Raw genomic sequence first — 22,081 nt, 5'->3', positions numbered from 1 at the left:
GACTAATAATTATAACAAAATATAAGCTTGTTAATATTTACTATTCAATTTCACTATTATTTAATGAAATTATATTTTGTAAACCTTGTTCAATTATATTATTTAATTTACTTAGTGTATTTAAACAAATATGTAAAGTTTCAACATTATTATTATATAATTGCATCCAATTATTCATACTATTTAGGCCTTTCAAATAGCTTTTAAGAAATTCTTCCTTCAATTGAACATTATTAATGATATCTTTTATATTAAACAAAACAGGAGACTCTTTATCATGTAAATTTATATTAAGTTCAGCAAGGATTTCATCCATTTGTTTATTATCCAAAGTTTCTACATTCGGATCATTTATATTTGTATTTGATATAGTATTAACATTACAATTATCATTTTTAGTATTAATGGATGTATTAATTCTGTTTGATGAAGAAACAGCTACAGACATTCTGGATTTCACAAGATTTTCCATTTTTTTTAAATCCAATTTTCTTGTATGACTAATTGTAAAACTATCCAATAAGCTATTAGCCATAGCAATATTGATATTTAATATTTTATTATTTCTCCCAATATATTTTAAGTTATCTGAATGTTGATTTCTTACTGAGCTATCATTCTTTTTTATTAATTCTTTATCACTTAGTTGATTATCCTCATCTGGTATATAAGATATCATTTTTTGGAGCTCTTTTACTCTAGATAAAAGTGATTTTTCAGTTATAATTAAATTTTTCAAGTTAAAATTAGAATCTAAATTAGAAATATTCTCAATATGTTCAATTCTTGATTTAAGTGATTTATATGCTTCAGTTGAAATAATAACACTATCTAACTGATATTTAAGATTTTTTTTAAATGTCAATTTCTTAAAGTTCTTATCATGTCTGTTGGATCTAAGTATATTTTTAATTAGAGTGAAATCTTGAATATTTATTTTGGATAGTGATTCATAATTTCTGTCTAAATTAGTTTGTTGATTTATTATTGAATCTTCTAGGTCTTCCTCTATAATGTCACTAATTATCTCAAGTTCTTTCTTTAAAATCTTTAGTGAATCTTCCATGTTGTATCTTTTATAAATAATCGTAGATATTTTACTTGGATCAATAGCTATTAATTCGGTACCTTTCAATTCATTACTTTTAGATTCTTTATAGAACTTCCCTGAGTTATTCTCATTAACATTCAATTCAATATATAATTGATATTTATGGTCACTCAAGTAATCTTCATTATAAGCTAAGGAAGTTATATCATCCCAGTTTACATTTTTTGGCATATTTTCTACACTAAATTTCATTATCTTATGATTGAATGGTACATCATCTTTGTCTGAAATATTAATTATTTGTTTTTCTGAGAAAAGAGTATTTTGTGAATTATTTTCCTCAATATCTTCACCCAAGTCACTATATACTACTTGTTTAGCAATACGAGATTCTGTCTTAATTAAAAGTTCTTGATATAGATCATCCATATATAGTGAACCATTACATATCTTTAATCCTTTTTTTTGTAAAGTATTCTCTGATAATATTATATTTCTTATTTCATTAAAATTATCGTTTTTGTTCTCTGGTTTATCCTTATTTCTTTGTCCAAATTTTTTTTGAAACCCATGCATATCAGATTTATTGTTCTCGAAGTTATCTTTCCAATTACTAGATCTCTGAGACTCTATATTAGCATTTCTACATTTTACTGCTTCTTTATTTTTCACATTATAATCCTTACTAAAACTTAAACAATCACTTTCACCTATCCTATTAACTACTAATTTTTCAAGAGACTTTGAACTTGAGTCCATTATTTTCATTGAATGATTATCTACAAATATGTTGCCATCCATACTCTTCTTAATCATTTCATTTTTTAATTCCTTACTATTATTTCCTAATATACTAGTTTCTAATTCAACATTATTACTTTTACTTGAATCTTTATCTTTATTTATATACAAGTCGTCAAGAATATACGTATTTCCTTTCTTTTGATTTAAACGTTCAGCTCTTTTAGCATCTATTATTGTATCTGTTTTGTGTAAATCCATTTCTTGCAATTCTTCAAATTCATCATTATCTATCTTATATAATTCTCCTTTCACAATCATTTTACTACTTGAACTTTTTATTTTGCTATTAAATAATTCATTATTTGTTTCATATCCACTGATATCATCAGGTCCTTTTTTAATAGTTTTTAGTTCATCTATCACTTTAACCTTAGCTTCATTATTCAAGTAGTCATTTTTCACCATCATATTGTTATATTTAGATAAAGTATTTTTTGTATGTGTTGTATTCCTTATTAACGGTATATCTCCAATTCCTAGTTCAGTATTATATTCACCACTAACTCCATTCTCTATAAATTTACTATCATTATCTTTATATTCATCATTTTCGCTTCTATCTAATAATGTATTACTGTTAGTTATAATATTTCCAAGCTTTATATTATTTTTTTCAGTTTTTAATGTATCATCCGAGTATATAGCTGTGTTATACCTTTTATTAGTATCTAACCCTATAGTAGCAAAATTGATACTATCAGATATATCCTTATATCCATCTATTGGACGTTGTTCCTCAATATTATCTTCTCTTTTGTCATCAATATTTCCATCCTCACCATTTAACTTATGCATGATTATACTTCAAGTCTAATATTATATCAAACATCCAAAGTTTAAGAATAAAGCTATACTATCCAATTTATATACTTATAAATAACTATATACCCCTTATATTGCCTTTATTAATGATAAATTAGTTATCAGTTAGAACTTTTCTACTTCTTAGAAAGTATCCATTTCACTATTGTGTGGTGTAGAGAAAAATTAGCAAGCATTATATTGGCGCCTAATTATAGTCAGCATCTTTTGAGCTTTTTTTTTATATAGTCATTAGGAAAAAAAGAGATTCTACTATTATGACAGAATCTAATCCTACCTCAAATGAATCTTTGAGTTATGTTTTGAGTATAAACTCTGCCCCAGATATAGAAGAAATTTCTATAGCTAATAAACCACAAAGTGTTGATATAAGCAAGGAAAAAATCCAATTTTTACATATATCTCCTTCATTGTTTAATATTAATTACCATAATCAACTCAAGGAATTAAATGATAGCTATAAATATGATATAAATAATTTAAATAACAAAATAAAAGATTCTAATGAGCCAAAACTAAATAATAACCAAGACCAATTGGAAAATACAAGTGCAAAAAAAAGAAAGACAAAATCAAAAGTGAATATAAATGGAGAATATATCGGTCCCTGGAAGTTTAATCCTCTTGATAATACTGAAGATATTGTAAATGAATTACAAATAGATCTGGGTAAAACTGAAAATAATAAAATGGAATTGAAATTATCTAGTATATCCAGCACTCCAAATAATACGAATAATGAGGAACAAAAAGCAGATATAAGCTATGTAGATATTGATACTGAAATTAATAAAAAGGTATCCTCAAGTAAATTTCTTGGAAAGTCGAGATTTGATTACCAAGGTAGAACATGGCTAACATGTCCATCAAATCTCAATAAATCACGACACCCAGACTCTAGTTGTTACATACCAAAGAAATTACATTCTACGCTTATAGGTCATACAATGGGAGTTCAGACTATCCGTTTTATACCGAAGACAGGTCATATGTTATTATCAGCTAGTTTGGATAGCACAATAAGGATATGGGATATAACTAAAAATAATAATAAATGTATGTATTTATATAGTGGGCATGAAAAGGCTGTAAGAGATATCCAATTTATTTCTAACTCTGAAGGAATTTGTACTGATTTTTATAGTTGCAGCTATGATAAGCAGACACTTCTATGGGATATTGAATATGGAAAAATAAAGGGAAGATTTACAAATAAGAAGGTTCCATATTGCATTGCTGTACATCCTAATGATGAGACAAGTTTCATTGTTGGATGTAGTAATAAGAAAGCAGTTCAATTTGATAGTAGAAGTGGTAATATAGTTCAAGAATATAATGAACATATGGGAGCTGTAAATACAGTAACATTTTGTGAAAATGGAAAGAAATTAGTTACAACTTCTGATGATAAGAAAATGTTTATATGGGACTATGGAATTCCAATAGTAGTTAAGCATATTGCAGATACATCTATGCAATCAATGCCATACGTAACATTACACCCAACTAAGCAATTTATGGCTTGTCAGAGTATGGATAATCAAATAGTTGTATATGAAGCTCATTCTAGATTTCGCCTAAATAAAAAGAAATTTACAGGGCTTAATAACTCTGGATATGCTATTCAATGTGATATTAGTCCAGATGGACAATTTCTTGCTTCAGGTGATATTAAAGGAAAAATTTATTTTTGGGATTGGAATAATACAAAAAATTATCGTATTATTCAAGCTCATGATGGTATTTGCATAGGTTGTCAATGGCATCCAATTTTGCCGTCACGCGTTGCCACGTGTGGCTGGGATGGCACCATCAAATTGTGGGATTAAGAATTTAAAAAAAAAATTCTAATTTTTTTCTACCTTTTTTATTAATAATTTTATATATATTAAATTATCAATTTTTCTTAGTATTTAAAGTATGATTGGGCTAAACTCCAATTGAAACTAATAAATTTAGAAAAATGGCTATTGAAAATACCTTAGGGAACAGCCAAATTGACCAAAATTTTGAAGATAATCAGGAAAATAGTGCAACTGGACTTGTAATAACAAGTTTACCCCCAGAGAGATATAGAAGGAGCACTTTTGTATTTGTATTTATATTATGCCTTATTATCCTGGCCATGAATATTGAAAATAGCTTTGAACAATATAAATCTGCAATTAATAGTAATACTTATTCTTCTTCTCTTCCTTATTTTGGTGAATTCAGATTATCCCATATTACAAATAATTATTTAGAAGAATTTATTTCTAATAATATAAAATACGCAGTTAATGAATACTTTTCTTTATCTCCTAATTCTACTATAAGTACTGATTTCCAATCTTTGACGAATGGAGAGCTACCTGTAAGGGGTCCTGCAAAATGGCAATTTGATTGGAGTAAATCAGATTATAAATCATCCAGTGCTTGGCTTTCACTGAAGATATTTTGGCAATATAAAGATAGAGAAGTATATTGGAATCTTGAAGGATCAATTTCATCAGATAACGTGACTCATAACTTAGTTGGAACAATTGAATATCCATTTCAAATATCAATGGAACTGAAAAATAATATAAATTGTCCAATATACACTAATATTGAGACACAAGACCAATTAATAAGTGTTATTTTCCCAATAAAAAATAAAAATAATTCAAGCTTTAGAGGGATATCTTATAAATCTAAAGTATTATCTGAACATAGTGATTATAGAATATATTCACCAAAATGTAATCTTGAAATAGTAATAACTGGGGAACCATTCTCAATGGGGAATTTCAGATTCAATATTGTACACTTTTCTTTTATGTATAATTTAAAGGTATTATTGGAAATTCGTGGAGGTATTGTTCAGATTGTTTATACAAGCTCCTTATTTGGTGGATTAATTAGTGAAGTTTGTTTAAGTGGTTTGATATTGCAGATGGTTTTAGATTGTTTTGAGTGCTTCTTCCTATTTTATTGTACCTTATCAGCCTCATCTCTACTGGTTTCATCATTTGTTTTGATGATTATCTTTAAATGGATACATATTACACTTGTACAAGCAAGATATATTTTATGGATATGGAGGAATAATTATCTTGGGAATACAGATAATACAGATATAACATCACTAATTTCTCAGTTCTCTCAAAAACTTTATTTTTCTTTACTCTCATGTATTATTCTTTTCATTGGTTTATTTAGAATTTGTGATTCTGGGAACTATGATCCAACTAGTTATACTAAGTATAACATTATTAAGTCAATTCCTTATCATCTTTACTCCTTTCTATTTTTCTTTTTTATCCCTCAGATTTTCTATGATATAATACAAGGTCTTAATTCATCATCTAATTCTAATTCACTCCCTCTTCATCCACAATATGTTTTCTCTTGTATAATTGGGAAGTCATTTATTCCGATCTATATATGGGGATATAAACACTCAATTTTTGATACACCAATAATACAACAATATTTAAGTAATATTCCAATTTCACTCAAGAATATACCTTCACTAGCCCTCCAGATTTTTATTATATTATTTACTCAAATGGCAATGTTCTTTTTACAACATTGGTTTGGACGAAAGTGCTTAATACCAAAGATTCTAAGACCAAAACCTTACAACTACTTTAGAATTAAAAATATCGATCATTTAGGAAGTGAAGAAGAACAGTACTCAGAATATAAAGAAGAAATAGATCTTATTAATAATTCGGTTTCTAATAATGAAGATATAACTACAAATAATAACAATCAAACTTCCAATTTACTTGGAGATATTGAACTTGCAGAATGCAGTAAACAAAAAAGAATCTTTAAAAAACATTGTGTTATATGTATGACAAATATTACAGTACTTAACAATAATGAAGATGAACTTTGCGCTGTTTGTACTCCATGTGATCATGTGTTTCATCAGAAGTGTCTTAAACAGTGGATGACTATTAAATTAGAATGCCCAACATGTAGAAGTTCTATTCCACCTTTTGAATCAGATTAGTGAGTTCAATACCAATATGTCCTACAATATCTCTTAGATGATCTGGATTGTGATCTTTTACAGAAGAAAAGAGGATTAATTTTTTTTGTTTAAAACCTATTTCTTTCAGTTTTCGTAATAGGATTCTCCCATAAAGATGTAACATCTCATTTTCACGATTTCCTAATAGTATATTAGATTCTACTATAACCTCTGTATCATCGATAGATAGATATAATATTGCACCAAAGGTACCAGTTTCATTTAAGATGACTTGGACTGTGTCAAAAAATGCTATAATTGAAATTCCTGTAGTTTTTGCATTACTATATTTCAAACTAGGTATATAATTATAAATAGTTGGTATACATTTATCCATTATTGACTTTTAAATATCTTTTAAATATTCTCTACTTTGCTAAAATTTATACTTCTGCTAATTTATATCGGTAATAACTTGACTTAGCCCCTTAATTTTCCGGTATGTTGTTTTTCAGTGAAAAAAGTGAGCAAAGGAATAAAAAAAAAAAAAGATAATAATAATTAAGTTCCTAAATAATGAACAATTATTTTAATTTATATAAATTCATAATTAATTTTACTTAAGTAATGAAAAAATCCTTATACTGATTTTATTACAGGTCATTTAACTTTAGTGTGCCTTTACTATATTTTATAAAACTACTAATAAAAATTCTTTATAAAACATAAATTAAGATAGATCAACTACTTTTAACATTATTTTTTATAAAGATTAGTTTTAATATTATATTTTTATATTTAAATACTTTCTTACTAAAATTGGCCTAAATTAGTACTGTAGTTCTACAAAGAAATGGTCTCTTTAGAAATTATTTAATATAACTTCTTCAAACAAACTTTTAAATGTTTAAATTTCCAATTTTGTTTTGAAATAAGTTATTCACTATCTCCCATATTTATAAGAGTAGATACTTTCGTATACATGTAGTATATATCAATACCTGTATTAGATCTATACCCACAAAAAAGTACATTTAAACCTGATAGATAGTAAACAATTTGAAACTAAAATTATATATCTTATCTGCAATACAATATTGAGTAACCTATAAGGATAAAACTATAAACTAAATAAGAAAATAGATATTTAGCTAGAGTTGCGTAATATTAAGGTGTCTATGTAGCCTAATTTATAAATAATCATGAAATTGTATCTTTAAACTTTCTGTAAATGTAAAAGTACAAAAGATCATAGTAATAATAATAAAGCAGCATTCCTAAAAAATTTTAGCGGAAAAAAAGTCAAATTTAAAGAGTAAAATTTAACTAGTTTAATACTTCAAGAATCTATGTTATACAATTTATAGAGTAACTTCGATCGGTTTTGTATGAGTGAAAGTGGGATTGTTGGCATTATTTTAACAGTTAAGTGGTCATCACAAGAACCTGAAATAGTTTTTCACTTTCCATCAGATTCATGCGAGATTCTACCACATTATTGTGCAACATTTCCATCGTGGTTATGCTTTGGAATTGAAAGTTCAAAGTTAGCTCACTTAATCCTCCCTTCAGAAGCTTTTCTGTGGGATAAATTATCAGATTTAGTGATTGAGACAAATTCAAATTGCTATAGATTTATGTTTTTCCCATGTTCCTCCCCATTTGAAGTCATTGGTGTTTATGGTAATTGTGGAAATAAAAATAACACTCTACGACAAGAAAGTATTAATAATTATGTATCTCAATATAAAAATTCGCAAAAATCTTTTATTGAAAATTTTTCAATATGCCTAGTTCTGAATGCAACTAGTCACTTTGACTTTCAAGTCGTAGAAGAACTTATGAGGTCACTAACATATACTTTAATTAATGCTGAAGCAAGCATTGGAATGCTTTCAAGTGAGGTTGAAGTGATGAATTATATTATATTTGAATATTTTGAAGATAAGGAAAAGTTTAATCTAGAAGCTCAGCAAATTCCCAACATGGAAGGCTTAAGCCTGAAAATCATCGCAACAGAAAAGAGTCCAAATAAAGATGGTAATTGCTTAATGAGTAATATAGAAAATAAAAGTATTTTAGCTCAGCAGTTTGTAAAATTGTATAAAAGTCTCAACTACGACTACAAAAGTTTTATTTTTTCACTAAATAATGGATTTATACGAAGTGGCATGTTAAATTTAAAAAGTAAATTTATTCCATTAGAATATAACTGGAACAAAACATCATTATCGGTTGATTATCATAAAATATGCAACACTCATGACACAAGTAAACTTCTCGAATTAATAATAGAAATTTCAGATCCTCATCTTTCAATAAAGGAAATGTCAAATGAGCTATTAGAGCCACTTTCAAGTGTATTACGCTGCTGCTATCATCTTGTTCACAATGGCATTGCAAGATTTATCGATAAAATTGATTATAGAAAGAAGTATGTGTTAGTAAACTCTAATATCCAACACAAAATAGAGGCTTTCAGTAAAGAGTTTAATTCAAACATTGATTGGAAGTCATGTTGTCCATTAATTGTGATCTGCTCATTTTTTTGCAATGGAGATGAACTTTCGATTATAAAAAAAAAATTAGTTCAATTTTGTTTAAAATATCCTTATATAACTAAGTTTGACCATTATATTGACACTGCATATAACAATAATAAATACTTACTGATTCCCCCCAAAAGAAATGTGCAAGTATTAGTTACATCTATAATATCATGGTTAGTAAATAACCACTGTATAACTATATTGAAAGAGCAAGTTGGGGCGCTAAAGTAGTAAAGAAAGAATTTCCAGTAACAATTTACAAAAGCTGCATTAATCTAAAGAATTTTGTAAATCTAACAGTAGTTATGGTTAAAAAAAAGACAACTAATTCTGAGTCTATACCTCAGAAAAACATCCAAAATAAGAGAGTAGCTTTGTTATTGAAAGCTTTAAAAGCAGATCCTACTGAGGATTGGACAAAGGTAAGCTGAATATATCTCTGATTATTCATATATATTTGAATTACAACATATATCCTTATATCAGGATGAAGTTTCATTGATCATCTACTGGTTGTTGCAAATAAGTGCATTTGTCATTGGTACTATATTTGGTCTGACTGGAGCCAAAGGTATTGGAGTATTTACTTCATCTTTACTGTGCTTGATATTCATTGGACTCATTTATATCAATTATTTGGATATTCCAGAAAGGATACTAGACCCTACAGAAGTGGTTATTGAAAATACAGCATCTTGCCTAGTAACATTTATACTTGTATGGGTGACTTTATACACACTAGTCCACTTCTAGTATAAAGTAGTATATTTACTACTTTTGACTTGTCAAGACTCTTTAAAAATTAGCCTGGTTGAAATTGTGAAATTTAAGTTGAGCTATAAAGGTAGGTAAAGACAATATTTTGTATCCAGTACTATTATTAATAATACTATATTTTTCTATTAAGTGAACCTTGCAAGATTAACATGATATTAATCTTGGATATTTGGGAGTAAGTATAATTTTGTCAATATTTTATTTACATTATATACCTATCTTGGAATTGGTTAGTGCAGAATATGAACTCATTAAACCGGCACCTATAAACTTTATCAATATGAGGGGTCGAAGGCAGGCAGGTATTCGAGAGGTATTTAGAAAAAAAAAGAAAAGAGAAAATAAAAGTTGTAAGTTATACTAATTATTAGTATATATCTGTGACATATATATAATATTATTTTTATATGATACCATTATATATGAGAAGATAATTGTAATTTTAACATTGGTACAAATATCTGTATATAACGACAGATGCTCATATGAAGTTAGTCAAGTCAAAGATATTAATCAAACTACGCCATGGTCAATATAAAGTTGATAATATCCTTGATTCTATGATACAGCAGGATATGAAAATTTGGAAACCTGGCCAGTTACTATATGACCCAAGATTAGCGTGTATCCTATTTGGAATTGGTGCAATTTTGAACTTTATAATTGCTTCATTTTTCCTAGTTTACTACAGAAATCCATTATATTATGAGGTCATATCTGATCCCATTACTAATTTAACGAATAGCTTTGTTTTGAATATACCTAGGGACTTACCAGGACCAGTAAATGTAAACATCTACTTTTCAAATTTTTATCAAAATTTTCGCTCTTATGTACAGAGTAGGCCTCCAGAAATATATCCGGGATTCTCATGTGGACCTGCAACTACAATCAACTACTTAAAAAATATTCGTGGAGACACACTTGATAATTATATTGATACTGATATGGAGAACTCAACTATAAATATTTATGGTGAAACTATTTTAAATCCATGTGGATTAACCTCTCTGAGCCTCTACAATGATGAATTTACTATATCTAATTTTGATAGTGGAAATGAATCCATATCACTTCAAATAGGAGATATTTCTATTAATAATGACTTTACACTATTTGCTATACCATATAATAAAAGTTTTTGGATAAATACAACTGATCCTCATTATAGAATATGGATGCATAGTGCATGGTTACCAAATTTTAAGATGGTATGGGGACAAATTATGGAAGGACTGAGTGCTGGAAAATATGTATTTAATATGACAAAAAATTATTGGCCAGCAGAACACTTTAACGCAGAAAAAAGGATTGGAATTGAGACAGTCTCACCTCTTGGTAGTAAAAACCTTGTTGCAATATACTTTTTTTTTTTTTTGGGATCCTGGCTAACATTAACAATGCTAATTATCCTTATTCAAGTAATTTGGATTTATAATAAAACAAAATAAAGCATATGAAAGGATATTAATGACAAAAAAAACTTTTTAAAACAACTATATTGAGAAATGTTTACAGCAACTAAGATTACATTAATACTTAAGTAATTATGGAACTTTTGGTAATGTAAATTGATATATATGGTTATAAATTGGGAGAAGATTAGAAAAATAAGTGGGTTATATAAGAATAATCCGCGTGAGAACATAGATTTGAACAACTTCTTTAATTAACTGATTGCAAGCCCACATATAAATGACTTTTTTAGCTTGTACTTCTCAAGTCCTTATATAGCTTTATTAAACATCTTAAAAGATTTCTTTAAAATATTAATAGCTTGTCAACAGCAAAGTAAGTTTGTAATATAATTCTTATTGCAAGATACCTAAAAGTATATAGTTTTAATATACTTAAATATACCAGCTTTAAAATTCTTGAAATTGAAACGAGCCAAATAGTCATTATACTTCAAATGCTTTTGTATATAAAGAGTACATTTATTCACTAAATATTTCTAATATTGCAAGAATTTCAGAATATATTTGACATGCAAAGTATTTAATATGTTTTTTGTGAACTAATTTGTAGTCTGAGTTTTGTTGAGATATGTTCTGATTACTAGATTCATGTAATTATAAACATATGATTGGAAGTAAATTAAGTATGCAGCTTTCCAAATTATCTTTAAAATCTGGAGTGTTCTAAATAAAATTAATTGAATTCACTGGATTATTAATTTATTGTGATTCATATTCTTTTCATCTACTTTAAGAGCCAATATAGTAAACTTTTTCTAGTTCATATATATTTCATTTTATATAAATGATTAGTATGAGACATTTAACTCTATGAATTTGGATATAATCACAAAATATATTGAAATTTTAGAGATTAAGTTGATAATTTCAAGTTTTAACACTAGGGTATTCTTTTTTCCTTAATTAGCAAAGCTAAATAATGGATTATTAATTAGGTCTTATATTATTCTTTTGATAATTTATCGACTAAAATTTTCAAATAAATGGTTTTACGAGTATCTTAAATAGTGAAATGCTCTAATAGCAATAATGACGGAAATCTATTTTTTCTAATGTATACAAGTAGATTTTTAACTTTCTCAGTACTAATTAATAAGTTATACTGGATATTATTGAGGAATAAAGTTACCTTTTGAGCTGTCGTATCACTTTTTATAATGTATGTAAACATAAGAATTATTAATGTACTATTCACAAAAAAGTAATTTGCACTATTTTAAATATATTTATATATTTATACTCGTGTTAAACTAACCTAAGGTAATAGAACAACACTCTTATCATACATGAATTATAATAAACCCTTTTTTTGGTTTGTTTAACAAGACCTAAATTTGCAGATATTTCTTAGCCTAGAAATAGTTTAAATCTGCTTAATATATTAAGTTGTCTGCTAATATATCAAAAATTCTTACTCTAGGCAATTTGAAGATTTAATGCAAACATTAAAAATTATGTGATATATATAAATTCAGTTTATTGAATTTGGATCTTTAAATTTGTATATAAGTGCTTGTGTTTAAAAATATATCAAGTTTATTTGCAATACATATTTCCGCATAAAACTATTAAAAAGATAATACTTATAACAAAATCCTATATTTTATTAATAGAATTATAGATAATTATATTAATCACCCACTTAATTTATTCTTTATACACATTACTATCAGCAGTATGCTTCTAGTATATATCTTCACTATATTTTATTTTACCCAAAGTAACACAATTATTGTAAAAAAGTTACTACTAAATATACAGTACTTAAACTCGTGATTTGATACTTAATATTTGTTCTAACTACTTAAGTTTATTTTAAATATATATATAATTAACTAAAGAAAATCAGATTAAAGAAAAACTAATTATATTATTCTTTTAAAAGCAAAAAATATATATTCTTTTAAATTATAAGATAATCTAAGTAAATATATGTTTTAAATATCAACTGGTGGTAAACAAAAAAGTCCCAAAATGGCCTCCAAGAGATATCAATGTCTTGCACAGAGCATAGAATGTCACTGGAAAACTTTTACAAAACTTTGAGTTTTCCGAATTCTTCAAAATAGCCAGGTGTGACAAGTTTATCAAAAAGAAGTACAGTACAATAAAAATCCAAAAAGGATGTATCTCATATCCCCAGTAACCTAACTGGAAAAAGCAGAAAGCTAACAGAATCATCATCTTCCAACTGTCATTACGAACAAGTTCCAATATTCCACCAACTAATGGTGCTAATATACATAAAATACATGGTATAGCCAAATTTGTAGTGTCTAGATATAACATAAAATCTAGGTCATAACTTTTTTGGCTTATGAGGCCAAACAAGAACAAAAAAAAAAAGTATAGCACTTCTTCTATATGTAAGCTGTACTTTTTATTATTATCTTTAGTATATCCTTCACTTAATATATTAAAATACGGCTTTTTACTTGTTATTGATTCAGCATACCACCATTCTGATATACCTGATTCTTTCAAACTATCATCATTTAAATGCTCTTCATATTCGTAATATTTATATATGTACTGTACAATCATGTAAATAAATATAATTAGTAATTGTACTCCAAAAATTATGTGTCTTTTATTCAATCCCTCATAAATAAGAATGCTTATATTTATGCTATATTCACCACTATTATGAATTGGAGCTATCTGCAGAAGTTTTTGAACCACTAAAATAATACAAATAAATGACATTATTAAACACTTAGAAATATATATTCCACTCGTATATACTCTATATTCAACTGCTTTATAATTCAGATTTAAATTTTGATATACAGCCACTATTTCCTCATGGTACTGCTTAACTAATGGTAGTAAAAGTCTATCTGCATTCAATATTGCATTATTTCTCTGTTTTTCCGATTCATTACTGCTAAAAGCATCCCAAATTATAACAAAAGTAAAAAAGTCCAGAATTTTACCTACTATTGCTGGGTTTGAATCTAATAACAAAACACTTAAAAAGAATGAGACTGAAGACAAAACTCTTGTTATTTTACTTTGTAAAAGATCTATAATGCAACTAAAAAGTGTGATATAAATATAAAATGAAATTTTATTTTCTGGAATTCTCGTGATAATAGATGTATAAATAATACCAACTAAACATAGTATACAGCATATAGCCACAGCTATCCCCTTAAGTAGTATCTCCTTTTTCCATATATGAGTGGATCCATTGTATCCAGTTCTCAAAATACTCTTCACATGTGATATTTTAGAGCTACTTTCCATTATACATCACTAAAGTCCTTTTTTAGTTGACCTTCTGCTACACTTTACTTGTAACCTTATGTGCACACACATAAAACCGCCATTATAAATATACTTGAGCCCTAAAAAACACCTGTCCCAAACCTTTGAAATGGGTGAAAAATTAGTAGTTACCATTTTAAAATCTTTGGAACTCGAAGATTGGTCTAATATTCTTTTTGTAATTGTAGTATTTATATTTATATTTTATATTTTATTAAGATGGCTTCAAAATAATCAAAGTAGACTTGATGAGATCCAAAAAGCTATGGTATCTTCTCAACCAGTAATGAAATCTAATAGCCTAGTATTCGATAAAGCTAAAGCTAAGGAGATTCGATTGAAGGATATGATAATTAAACAAAGAATAAATGCAAAAAGGGCAAGAGAATCTCGGAGGGAATTACTTAGAAATAAAGAAATGCTGCGCAATATAAAAGAAGAACTATACAAAAAAAAAAAAGATGAAAAACTTATAGAAGAACTGAAGCAAAGAGAAATATTACTAAGAAATAGGCAACAAGAATATGAGAAGTGGAAAAAAAGAATTGTTATTGAGGATTCAGGTCAAGATACAGAGGATGAAGACCTAAATAGTGAGTTATTATCACTATCAAATTTTATAAATTTAATTAAAACAAAAAAAGTAATTCAATTGGATTATTTAAGTAGCAATTTTAATATTAATATAGATGACACTATAAATAGAATACAAGAACTAGAAAAACAGAATTTACTTGACGGAGTATTCACAGATTCAGGCAAATATATTTATATTACTGAAACGGAATGGCAAGATCTTACAAAGGCTTTGGAATCTAAAGGAATTATTGAAAAATCTAGTTCTCTGGTGAGTATATGTAATGAAGTAATTAATATTGACAAATATACTACACAAAATATGGATAAGTGATTAGATAGTTTTTAAATTAGAAGCTTAAACATCTAAACTATTGGCAAGGTGACACTTTGGCGCAAAAGAATATAGTTCGTTTATTTAACTATTGATTTAATGTAGAAGATAATGTACTCATTTATTGTACTAGGGATTTTATTTTGTTTTGATATTTGTCAGGCAATATACACTATGAATATATTATTAAATTTAACTAGTGATATACAAGATCTAGCAGGAAATGAAAAAATTCGAAACTTGAATTATTATTGTCCGTTTCAATGTTTAATAACTGACTTAGATAATACTCTTATTAGTCAAAATAATAGTTATATGTCTGATATGAATACTGTAACGTATAGAACTCTTCAACTTTTCGGAATAACTGTATTCCCTGCTATAGGACGTTCTTTATGTAGCGCACTACAATTGTTTTCAAATGTCCCAATCTTAAGCAATTTTAGGGGGTATTCAGGAGTTTATTCTCATGGTTCAATAACTATTAGGACTAAAAGGATTAATGATATAATTTATCAGAAATGGATTAATAATAACAATAGCAATAAATATTATTAACTTTCTACATTCTTTCACAATTGTAAATGATAAACTGATTTTCAGTGAAGATAAAGTACTAATTAAGGGTATTGAGAAGTTTGGAAAAGCTGATTTTACAAAGACAAATATAGTAAGTTATTTATTACTAACTTACTACCTCCATATAGGTATAGAAGACCATTACAGTACTTTATTTGAGAGTCACAATAGCGAATTAGTAAATGAATTTATGAGAATAGGAGTAAAGATTGAATTTGGAGTTAAATTACTCAATATACTTAAAACTAAACCTAGTGAAGAAGAACATAGATTTTTCCATATTTTGATGATTGAGAAGTATTCCATAATAAGACTATTTAGATCCCAATTGGGACCATTTGTTAGATCTTTGAATTACAAAGTACTTATAGTGTTACCTTTTGTATTAGAAATTATTTCAGATAATGTTTCAAAGAAAATAGCAAGTGAAATTATTTTAAAGGACCTTGGACTGTCTTTTAACCAGACTGCTTTTATAGGAGATAGTGAGAATGGACAGATTTAATGAAAGCTGTTAGCTACTCAATATCCGTGGAGAATGTAATTCCGGCAATAAAACATATGGCGAGATACAAAGTAGGACTAAATCGTGAAAATAGTTTCTCATCTATTAGTAATACTCTATACTGGAGTAAGTTTCCAAGAAATGAGCTGAAGTGGGTTATATTAATAAGTGCTACACAAAATCTTCACTATTACTATTAGTGAAGATTATATGGAAATTAAGTTAATTATATAGGGTCATACTAGTAATTTTAGAGAATTATGTTGCAAAGAAATTTATAAGGTAAAATAAAATATTTATTAATTATATTTCTATTTTGCATGAAATTTTGAACTTATTATTTTGCAGTATTATGCTGATTTGAGTAGGCATATATACAAATTGAGGCAGAAACATGAACATTAAGAGATCTAATTAGTCCATATTGAGGAATTTCAAGACATTTGTCAACCATGGAGATAATGTCACACGGTATCCCCTCCTTTTCTTTACCCAAAATTAAAATTGATTTTTTTGGGAAGATAAAGTCTGGTAATAAGATGCTAGAGGCAGTTTGTTCAACTGCAATTATGATGTAACCCTGTAATCTCATTGAGTGTATATATTTGCATATATCGGACTCTCTTAGCTCATCAATTGGCAACCACTTTTCAGCAGTGACAGATATTTGACGGAAAATTGAATCATTCAAAACTTTTCTAGTTTTCAAAAGTAATTTTCCAACTTTAAAAACTTCACAAGTTCTGGTTAGACCTGCAAGATTGGGAATCTTGTCAATTAGGGTTCCAATAACTATCAAATCTGATCTTTTATTTTCTTTGTAATTTTCTCTTTTCATAGGAATTTCAGGTGAATTCTCATCATTTGGATCGAATTTTAACTGGTAATCTTTAAGATTCCCAATATATTCCTTATATTCTGCAGGTAACTGATTATCTTGAGAGGTACTTAAACGATCTGGATTAGTGGTAATACACCACGAAGAAGTCATCTGAGTTGCAACTATTCGCCTAATTGAATAATATAAACTCCAAGATGGACGTAAGTCTCCATCCACAAGCCAAGCACTATACTCTGTTAAATTCGAATTTTGACAAAATTCATCTTGAGCTATTTGCAAATCGCTGAACTTCAAACAATTTTTAGGTGGTAAAGTGTAGTCTAGTGAACACTGGGTTAAAGGTTTCCAGTGATCCCAAACTTGAGTCACACTCTTCAGCATTCGTTTCAGGTCTTTTGAGTTATTTAGATGTGACAAAATAGCGCTTCCAAGTGTTTCATTAAGAATGTTGTATACAAAGCTATTATTACTTGTTTGTTCTAATTTACTTTGTTCTCTGGCAGAACAAATATTATCATTATTATCTATTTGACTGGCAACTTTCTCTAAGGTGTACAATGCAATTGTTCTCAGTAAAGCAGAATTACATATTGAATAACTAAGTAAAGTAGCAAATAGCTGTTTAGATAATTTCTCAATATGCATCTTTTCATGTATATTACCTTGAATAATAGACTTATTATAAGTATAGTTTATAATATAAAAACTAGAAATAACAAGATGAGAATGGCATACTTGTACATTGTTACATTCCGATGCCAAATTGCTTAAGAGTGGTTCAAGACATAATTTAGGATATATATATATTAATTTGCACCCAAATAACTCAATATACTGCCTAATTTCCGGAGAGTATGAAATTTTTAAATGTCTCATGTAGAAAGAAACAACTGAAGATATCCAATGGATCTGAGATACTTTCAATATATCAGAAAGACAGCATAATGTTTGCCAGCCTCTCAACAAAATTCTATATTGAACACTGTTCGGTAAAGGGGATAATTTAGTGGAATTCGGCATATCATCTCTGAATTTACCTTCATAATTGGAAACTATAATATTCAGCTCTTGCATTAAATTATTTAACGAGTTACAGACAAAATCAATCTTGCAAATCAATCCTGATTCTTTTACAGAATTAAAAAAATGATATAAAAATGTGATGGTGACAAATCTAATATATCCATGATACCTTTCATAAATCTCACAATTAGAATATTGATTCGAATAACAAAAGCAAGTATCTTGGATTTTTTGTATCATCGTCACAACAGTATTATTCCCATCTGTGAGCTCATACTCTTTGTATAATAGCAAATTTGAAATAACTTCAACACAATATCTATACCATTTCTTGTTTTGAGGGTTCTCCAATCGATTGAAAAGTTCATTTAATAGCCTAAATAATGGAAATATAAAGGATCTCATCATTCCCAAATTTTTTGAACCAAGATGTGTATATTCTATTAAAATTTTTAAAGTGTTACAAGTAAATTCAGAGTCTAAATCCATTAAAATAAGAGAAGATATTATTTTTATCAAAATTGGAACAGCTCCATTAAAGAATTGTCCAAAGTCGGTAAATTCCTTGAGACAAAGTTGAACTGAATCAAAAATAGTGAAGGCATATTCAATTACTCCAACCTTTCCTTGGGTATTAGAAATATATTTTATTAGTGGAAGTACCATTGTGTCAAACAAATGCCACAGATAATATTGGTATACCGTCAAATTATATGTTTTGTTTATTAGAGAATTCAAAAAAGTTATTTGTATATTAGAGGATAATACTGAACTATCCATTATCATTGAACTATATTGGGACCACAAAATATTTAATAGCTGGTAATTAAGCTCCAAAAAATATTCACTCAAATCTCTATATTGTACTGGCAGTGGATAAATAGTTCTTACAAGTTGAAAATCACTATATAAACAAGAAAATGCATCTGGATAGCCTTTAGTAGATACCATATTACGTATTATTCCAAATTTATCGGTACCATAGAGTTTGGGATTCATTTTCAAACCTTCAGTTGATGAACTTTCCTTGATATTATCCCATTGACGTTGAAGATTAGCATAACATCTTATTGAAGATATTTTCATTATAAGAATCTCGAAAACCCTCAGAATAAAATCTTTTGGTACAGTCATATTTATTGCAAGATGAACAAGACATTTAAGTGCAAACAAGTAGGTAATTAATGGACGAATATTTTCTTGCCAAGTTGTTTCTTTGAAAGTGTCACATATATAATTTAAACACCAAATCCATAAGTTCTTCATTGATTCTCCCATATAATCCACTTTTATTATAGATAAAAAGTGGATCTTAAACCATATATAATTTATATCAACTTCTATACTTTTTGTTGTAGAAGAAATTTCAGATAACTTGATAAGTAACCACTCCGATATATTTTCTGATTTTATTAAATATTCAAAATTGTAGTACACTGAAATAAGTTCGATATTACTTAGTGAACTATTGTTATTGGCCGTCTTATTTTCAAGGATTTTCTTCACTCTACCTAGACCAATTCCTTTACATATAAGTTCAGGCCATAGTAAAGATGATTCAGTCTCCTCCTTTTGGAAATTGCTCAAAAAGTTGATATTATAAAATCCCATATATATTAAGAGACACTTTAGGTTAGTTAAAATAAATTTATCCCGAAATGCATACTCCGGAAATATACCTATAAAATCGATTATATCACTCTGGTTGATTTCCTTAGAATGAGATTTTAGGTAATAGACACTAACAATAGCCCACTGACGGTACAAGTCTAATCTCAAAATTAAAGGGGTAAATCTGTTAATTATTGATGCTACATCTAAGATATATTTCCAACAACCACTTGTAAAAGTTAGATGATATTTTTTATTACTTGCTTTTTCAAACAAGTCGATTGTTTCAATGGAGTTGTTACATAATTCTTCATCAAAACTTCTGATGGATATGATATGATCTTCAGATATGTTTGAAAAATTACTAGATATATGTTTGTCAAAGCTGATAGTAAAAGGTTGCAAAAAAATCCTTAAAGGTGTAAACAAAGTTACTTTTTCACTGATAAATTTCCAATAATCGATAATCCATTCTTTGTTTATCGATAGTACAATAATTATGAATTCTACAAATAGTTCCTCAATGCTTTTGCTAACTTTTCCACCTAGAGATGCGATTATATAGTCAAGGTAAATATTAAAAAAAGTATCTTTAGATAGCCAAAGTGGGACTTTCAAATTACTTTGAGTAATAATATTCATAGTTTGAAACATCACAAATCTTCTTACACTAGAATTTTGATGATTAAAGCCAATTTTTATAATACACGAAATCCACCAAAAGCGTGTATTATCCACTAATTCAATTAGATATAAAAAGTGTTCCCAGTTGCTCTTCAAAATATGTACATTGTAGTTTTCAAGAGTTGTGAGAAGACAAATAAATGAATTAAGTGCATCAGTACCATTCTTATTACATTCATAAGTTTCCAAAGTAGACAAAACAAATCTTGAAGCCTTTCTAATATTTGTTTTCGGATTAGTAATTCCACTTTGTAGACATTTCATGAAATTCTCTTTATTTTTTGGAAACCCTTTCATAAGAAGAAATGAGAGCATGTTGGACAGTGTTAGTAGCGCAAAAGAACCTTCCATTTCTATATTGGTTTCAAAAGAACTCTCCAAAAAAGATGATACAATATCATAGAATGTATCCTGGAAAGTTTGGTTACTCTGCATTAATAATGGTAAAAGAAGTTTTTGTATATAACATACAAACTCCATATCAAAAACTTTATTTGATTGGGAATATAACACCTTTCTATAAATATTTGAAAGACCATCTATAATACCTTTAAAGATTTTGGAAATGATTAGCTCATCTTGTGGAATATCTTTATTATATTGGGATATAACAAAAGCTAAAACATAAGTTAAAGACTTAGACTTCTCCAAGTCTGATTGATTGTATACTTCCATAAGTGACTCCGTCCATATATCTAATATGTCTAAAAGATAGTAAGGTCTTAGATTAAGTAAGTTAGAGACCAAATTTAGTGCTTCAAACTGAATTGAAGAATCTACAATAAGGCAGAAGTCAATCAATTTTTTAAATGGTATACAGCACGAATTTTCTACAATAAAAATTCCACTTAAAGCTTTAAGATATACTGAAAATTCTAATGGATATTTATGATACTCACAATTGTCAATAAGTTCCATGATTATTTTTATCACAGTTTCTTTGCCATAATCCGATATCCAATGGGGTATTAATGCTTTAAATGTGACATCTAATACCTTAAGTGACTCTGAGCTATTGGAACAATGATTTTCAAAACCTGTAGCCAATATTTTTAGCTGTGACTCCATTAATAAAATAAAGATGTAATATTCAGACTTGTTTTTACATATTTATACCACTACTGTCACGATACCAAAAATGTATTTACCGCCATGATTTTCTAGTTACTAGCCAACTCATCTTGCTGATAATTCAGGTACTTCAGTCCTTTTTTGGTTTACAATAATACCTAGT

At 27.7% G+C, this 22,081-nt stretch overlaps 10 protein-coding genes across 10 annotated transcripts; 7 read left to right on the top strand and 3 right to left on the bottom strand.

Annotated features, from left to right (window-relative positions):
• Positions 1–40: 40 nt before the first annotated feature.
• Positions 41–2,650, bottom strand: cand_032470 (uncharacterized protein; the record flags this gene model as incomplete). Its single annotated transcript, XM_067213473.1, has 1 exon — positions 41–2,650. The coding sequence occupies one exon, from the start codon at positions 2,648–2,650 to the stop codon at positions 41–43; it is 2,610 nt and encodes an 869-aa protein (XP_067066724.1).
• A 284-nt stretch (positions 2,651–2,934) lies between these two features.
• Positions 2,935–4,506, top strand: cand_032460 (uncharacterized protein; the record flags this gene model as incomplete). The annotated part of the gene is made up of 1 exon (XM_067213472.1): positions 2,935–4,506. One exon carries the CDS (start codon positions 2,935–2,937, stop codon positions 4,504–4,506), a length of 1,572 nt encoding a protein of 523 aa, XP_067066723.1.
• Positions 4,507–4,640: 134 nt separating this feature from the next.
• On the top strand, positions 4,641–6,659 carry cand_032450 (zinc C3HC4 type domain-containing protein; the record flags this gene model as incomplete). Its single annotated transcript, XM_067213471.1, has 1 exon — positions 4,641–6,659. The coding sequence occupies one exon, from the start codon at positions 4,641–4,643 to the stop codon at positions 6,657–6,659; it is 2,019 nt and encodes a 672-aa protein (XP_067066722.1).
• A 1,349-nt stretch (positions 6,660–8,008) lies between these two features.
• cand_032440 (uncharacterized protein) lies at positions 8,009–9,400 on the top strand (the record flags this gene model as incomplete). The annotated part of the gene is made up of 1 exon (XM_067213470.1): positions 8,009–9,400. One exon carries the CDS (start codon positions 8,009–8,011, stop codon positions 9,398–9,400), a length of 1,392 nt encoding a protein of 463 aa, XP_067066721.1.
• Positions 9,401–9,474: 74 nt separating this feature from the next.
• On the top strand, positions 9,475–10,099 carry cand_032430 (uncharacterized protein; the record flags this gene model as incomplete). Its single annotated transcript, XM_067213469.1, has 4 exons — positions 9,475–9,591; positions 9,656–9,886; positions 9,923–10,013; positions 10,077–10,099. 4 exons carry the CDS (start codon positions 9,475–9,477, stop codon positions 10,097–10,099), a joined length of 462 nt encoding a protein of 153 aa, XP_067066720.1.
• A 332-nt stretch (positions 10,100–10,431) lies between these two features.
• On the top strand, positions 10,432–11,397 carry cand_032420 (uncharacterized protein; the record flags this gene model as incomplete). The annotated part of the gene is made up of 1 exon (XM_067213468.1): positions 10,432–11,397. One exon carries the CDS (start codon positions 10,432–10,434, stop codon positions 11,395–11,397), a length of 966 nt encoding a protein of 321 aa, XP_067066719.1.
• Positions 11,398–13,368: 1,971 nt separating this feature from the next.
• On the bottom strand, positions 13,369–14,673 carry cand_032410 (uncharacterized protein; the record flags this gene model as incomplete). Its single annotated transcript, XM_067213467.1, has 1 exon — positions 13,369–14,673. One exon carries the CDS (start codon positions 14,671–14,673, stop codon positions 13,369–13,371), a length of 1,305 nt encoding a protein of 434 aa, XP_067066718.1.
• A 130-nt stretch (positions 14,674–14,803) lies between these two features.
• Positions 14,804–15,604, top strand: cand_032400 (uncharacterized protein; the record flags this gene model as incomplete). Its single annotated transcript, XM_067213466.1, has 1 exon — positions 14,804–15,604. The coding sequence occupies one exon, from the start codon at positions 14,804–14,806 to the stop codon at positions 15,602–15,604; it is 801 nt and encodes a 266-aa protein (XP_067066717.1).
• Positions 15,605–15,778: 174 nt separating this feature from the next.
• cand_032390 (uncharacterized protein) lies at positions 15,779–16,162 on the top strand (the record flags this gene model as incomplete). Its single annotated transcript, XM_067213465.1, has 1 exon — positions 15,779–16,162. One exon carries the CDS (start codon positions 15,779–15,781, stop codon positions 16,160–16,162), a length of 384 nt encoding a protein of 127 aa, XP_067066716.1.
• An 863-nt stretch (positions 16,163–17,025) lies between these two features.
• cand_032380 (RNA family protein) lies at positions 17,026–21,915 on the bottom strand (the record flags this gene model as incomplete). Its single annotated transcript, XM_067213464.1, has 1 exon — positions 17,026–21,915. The coding sequence occupies one exon, from the start codon at positions 21,913–21,915 to the stop codon at positions 17,026–17,028; it is 4,890 nt and encodes a 1,629-aa protein (XP_067066715.1).
• Positions 21,916–22,081: the final 166 nt, after the last annotated feature.

Source organism: Cryptosporidium andersoni, assembly GCF_001865355.1.
Source record: "Cryptosporidium andersoni isolate 30847 chromosome Unknown contig_1, whole genome shotgun sequence".
Classification (NCBI taxonomy): Eukaryota; Apicomplexa; class Conoidasida; order Eucoccidiorida; family Cryptosporidiidae; genus Cryptosporidium; species Cryptosporidium andersoni.
This window is presented reverse-complemented; position numbering and strand designations above follow the sequence as displayed.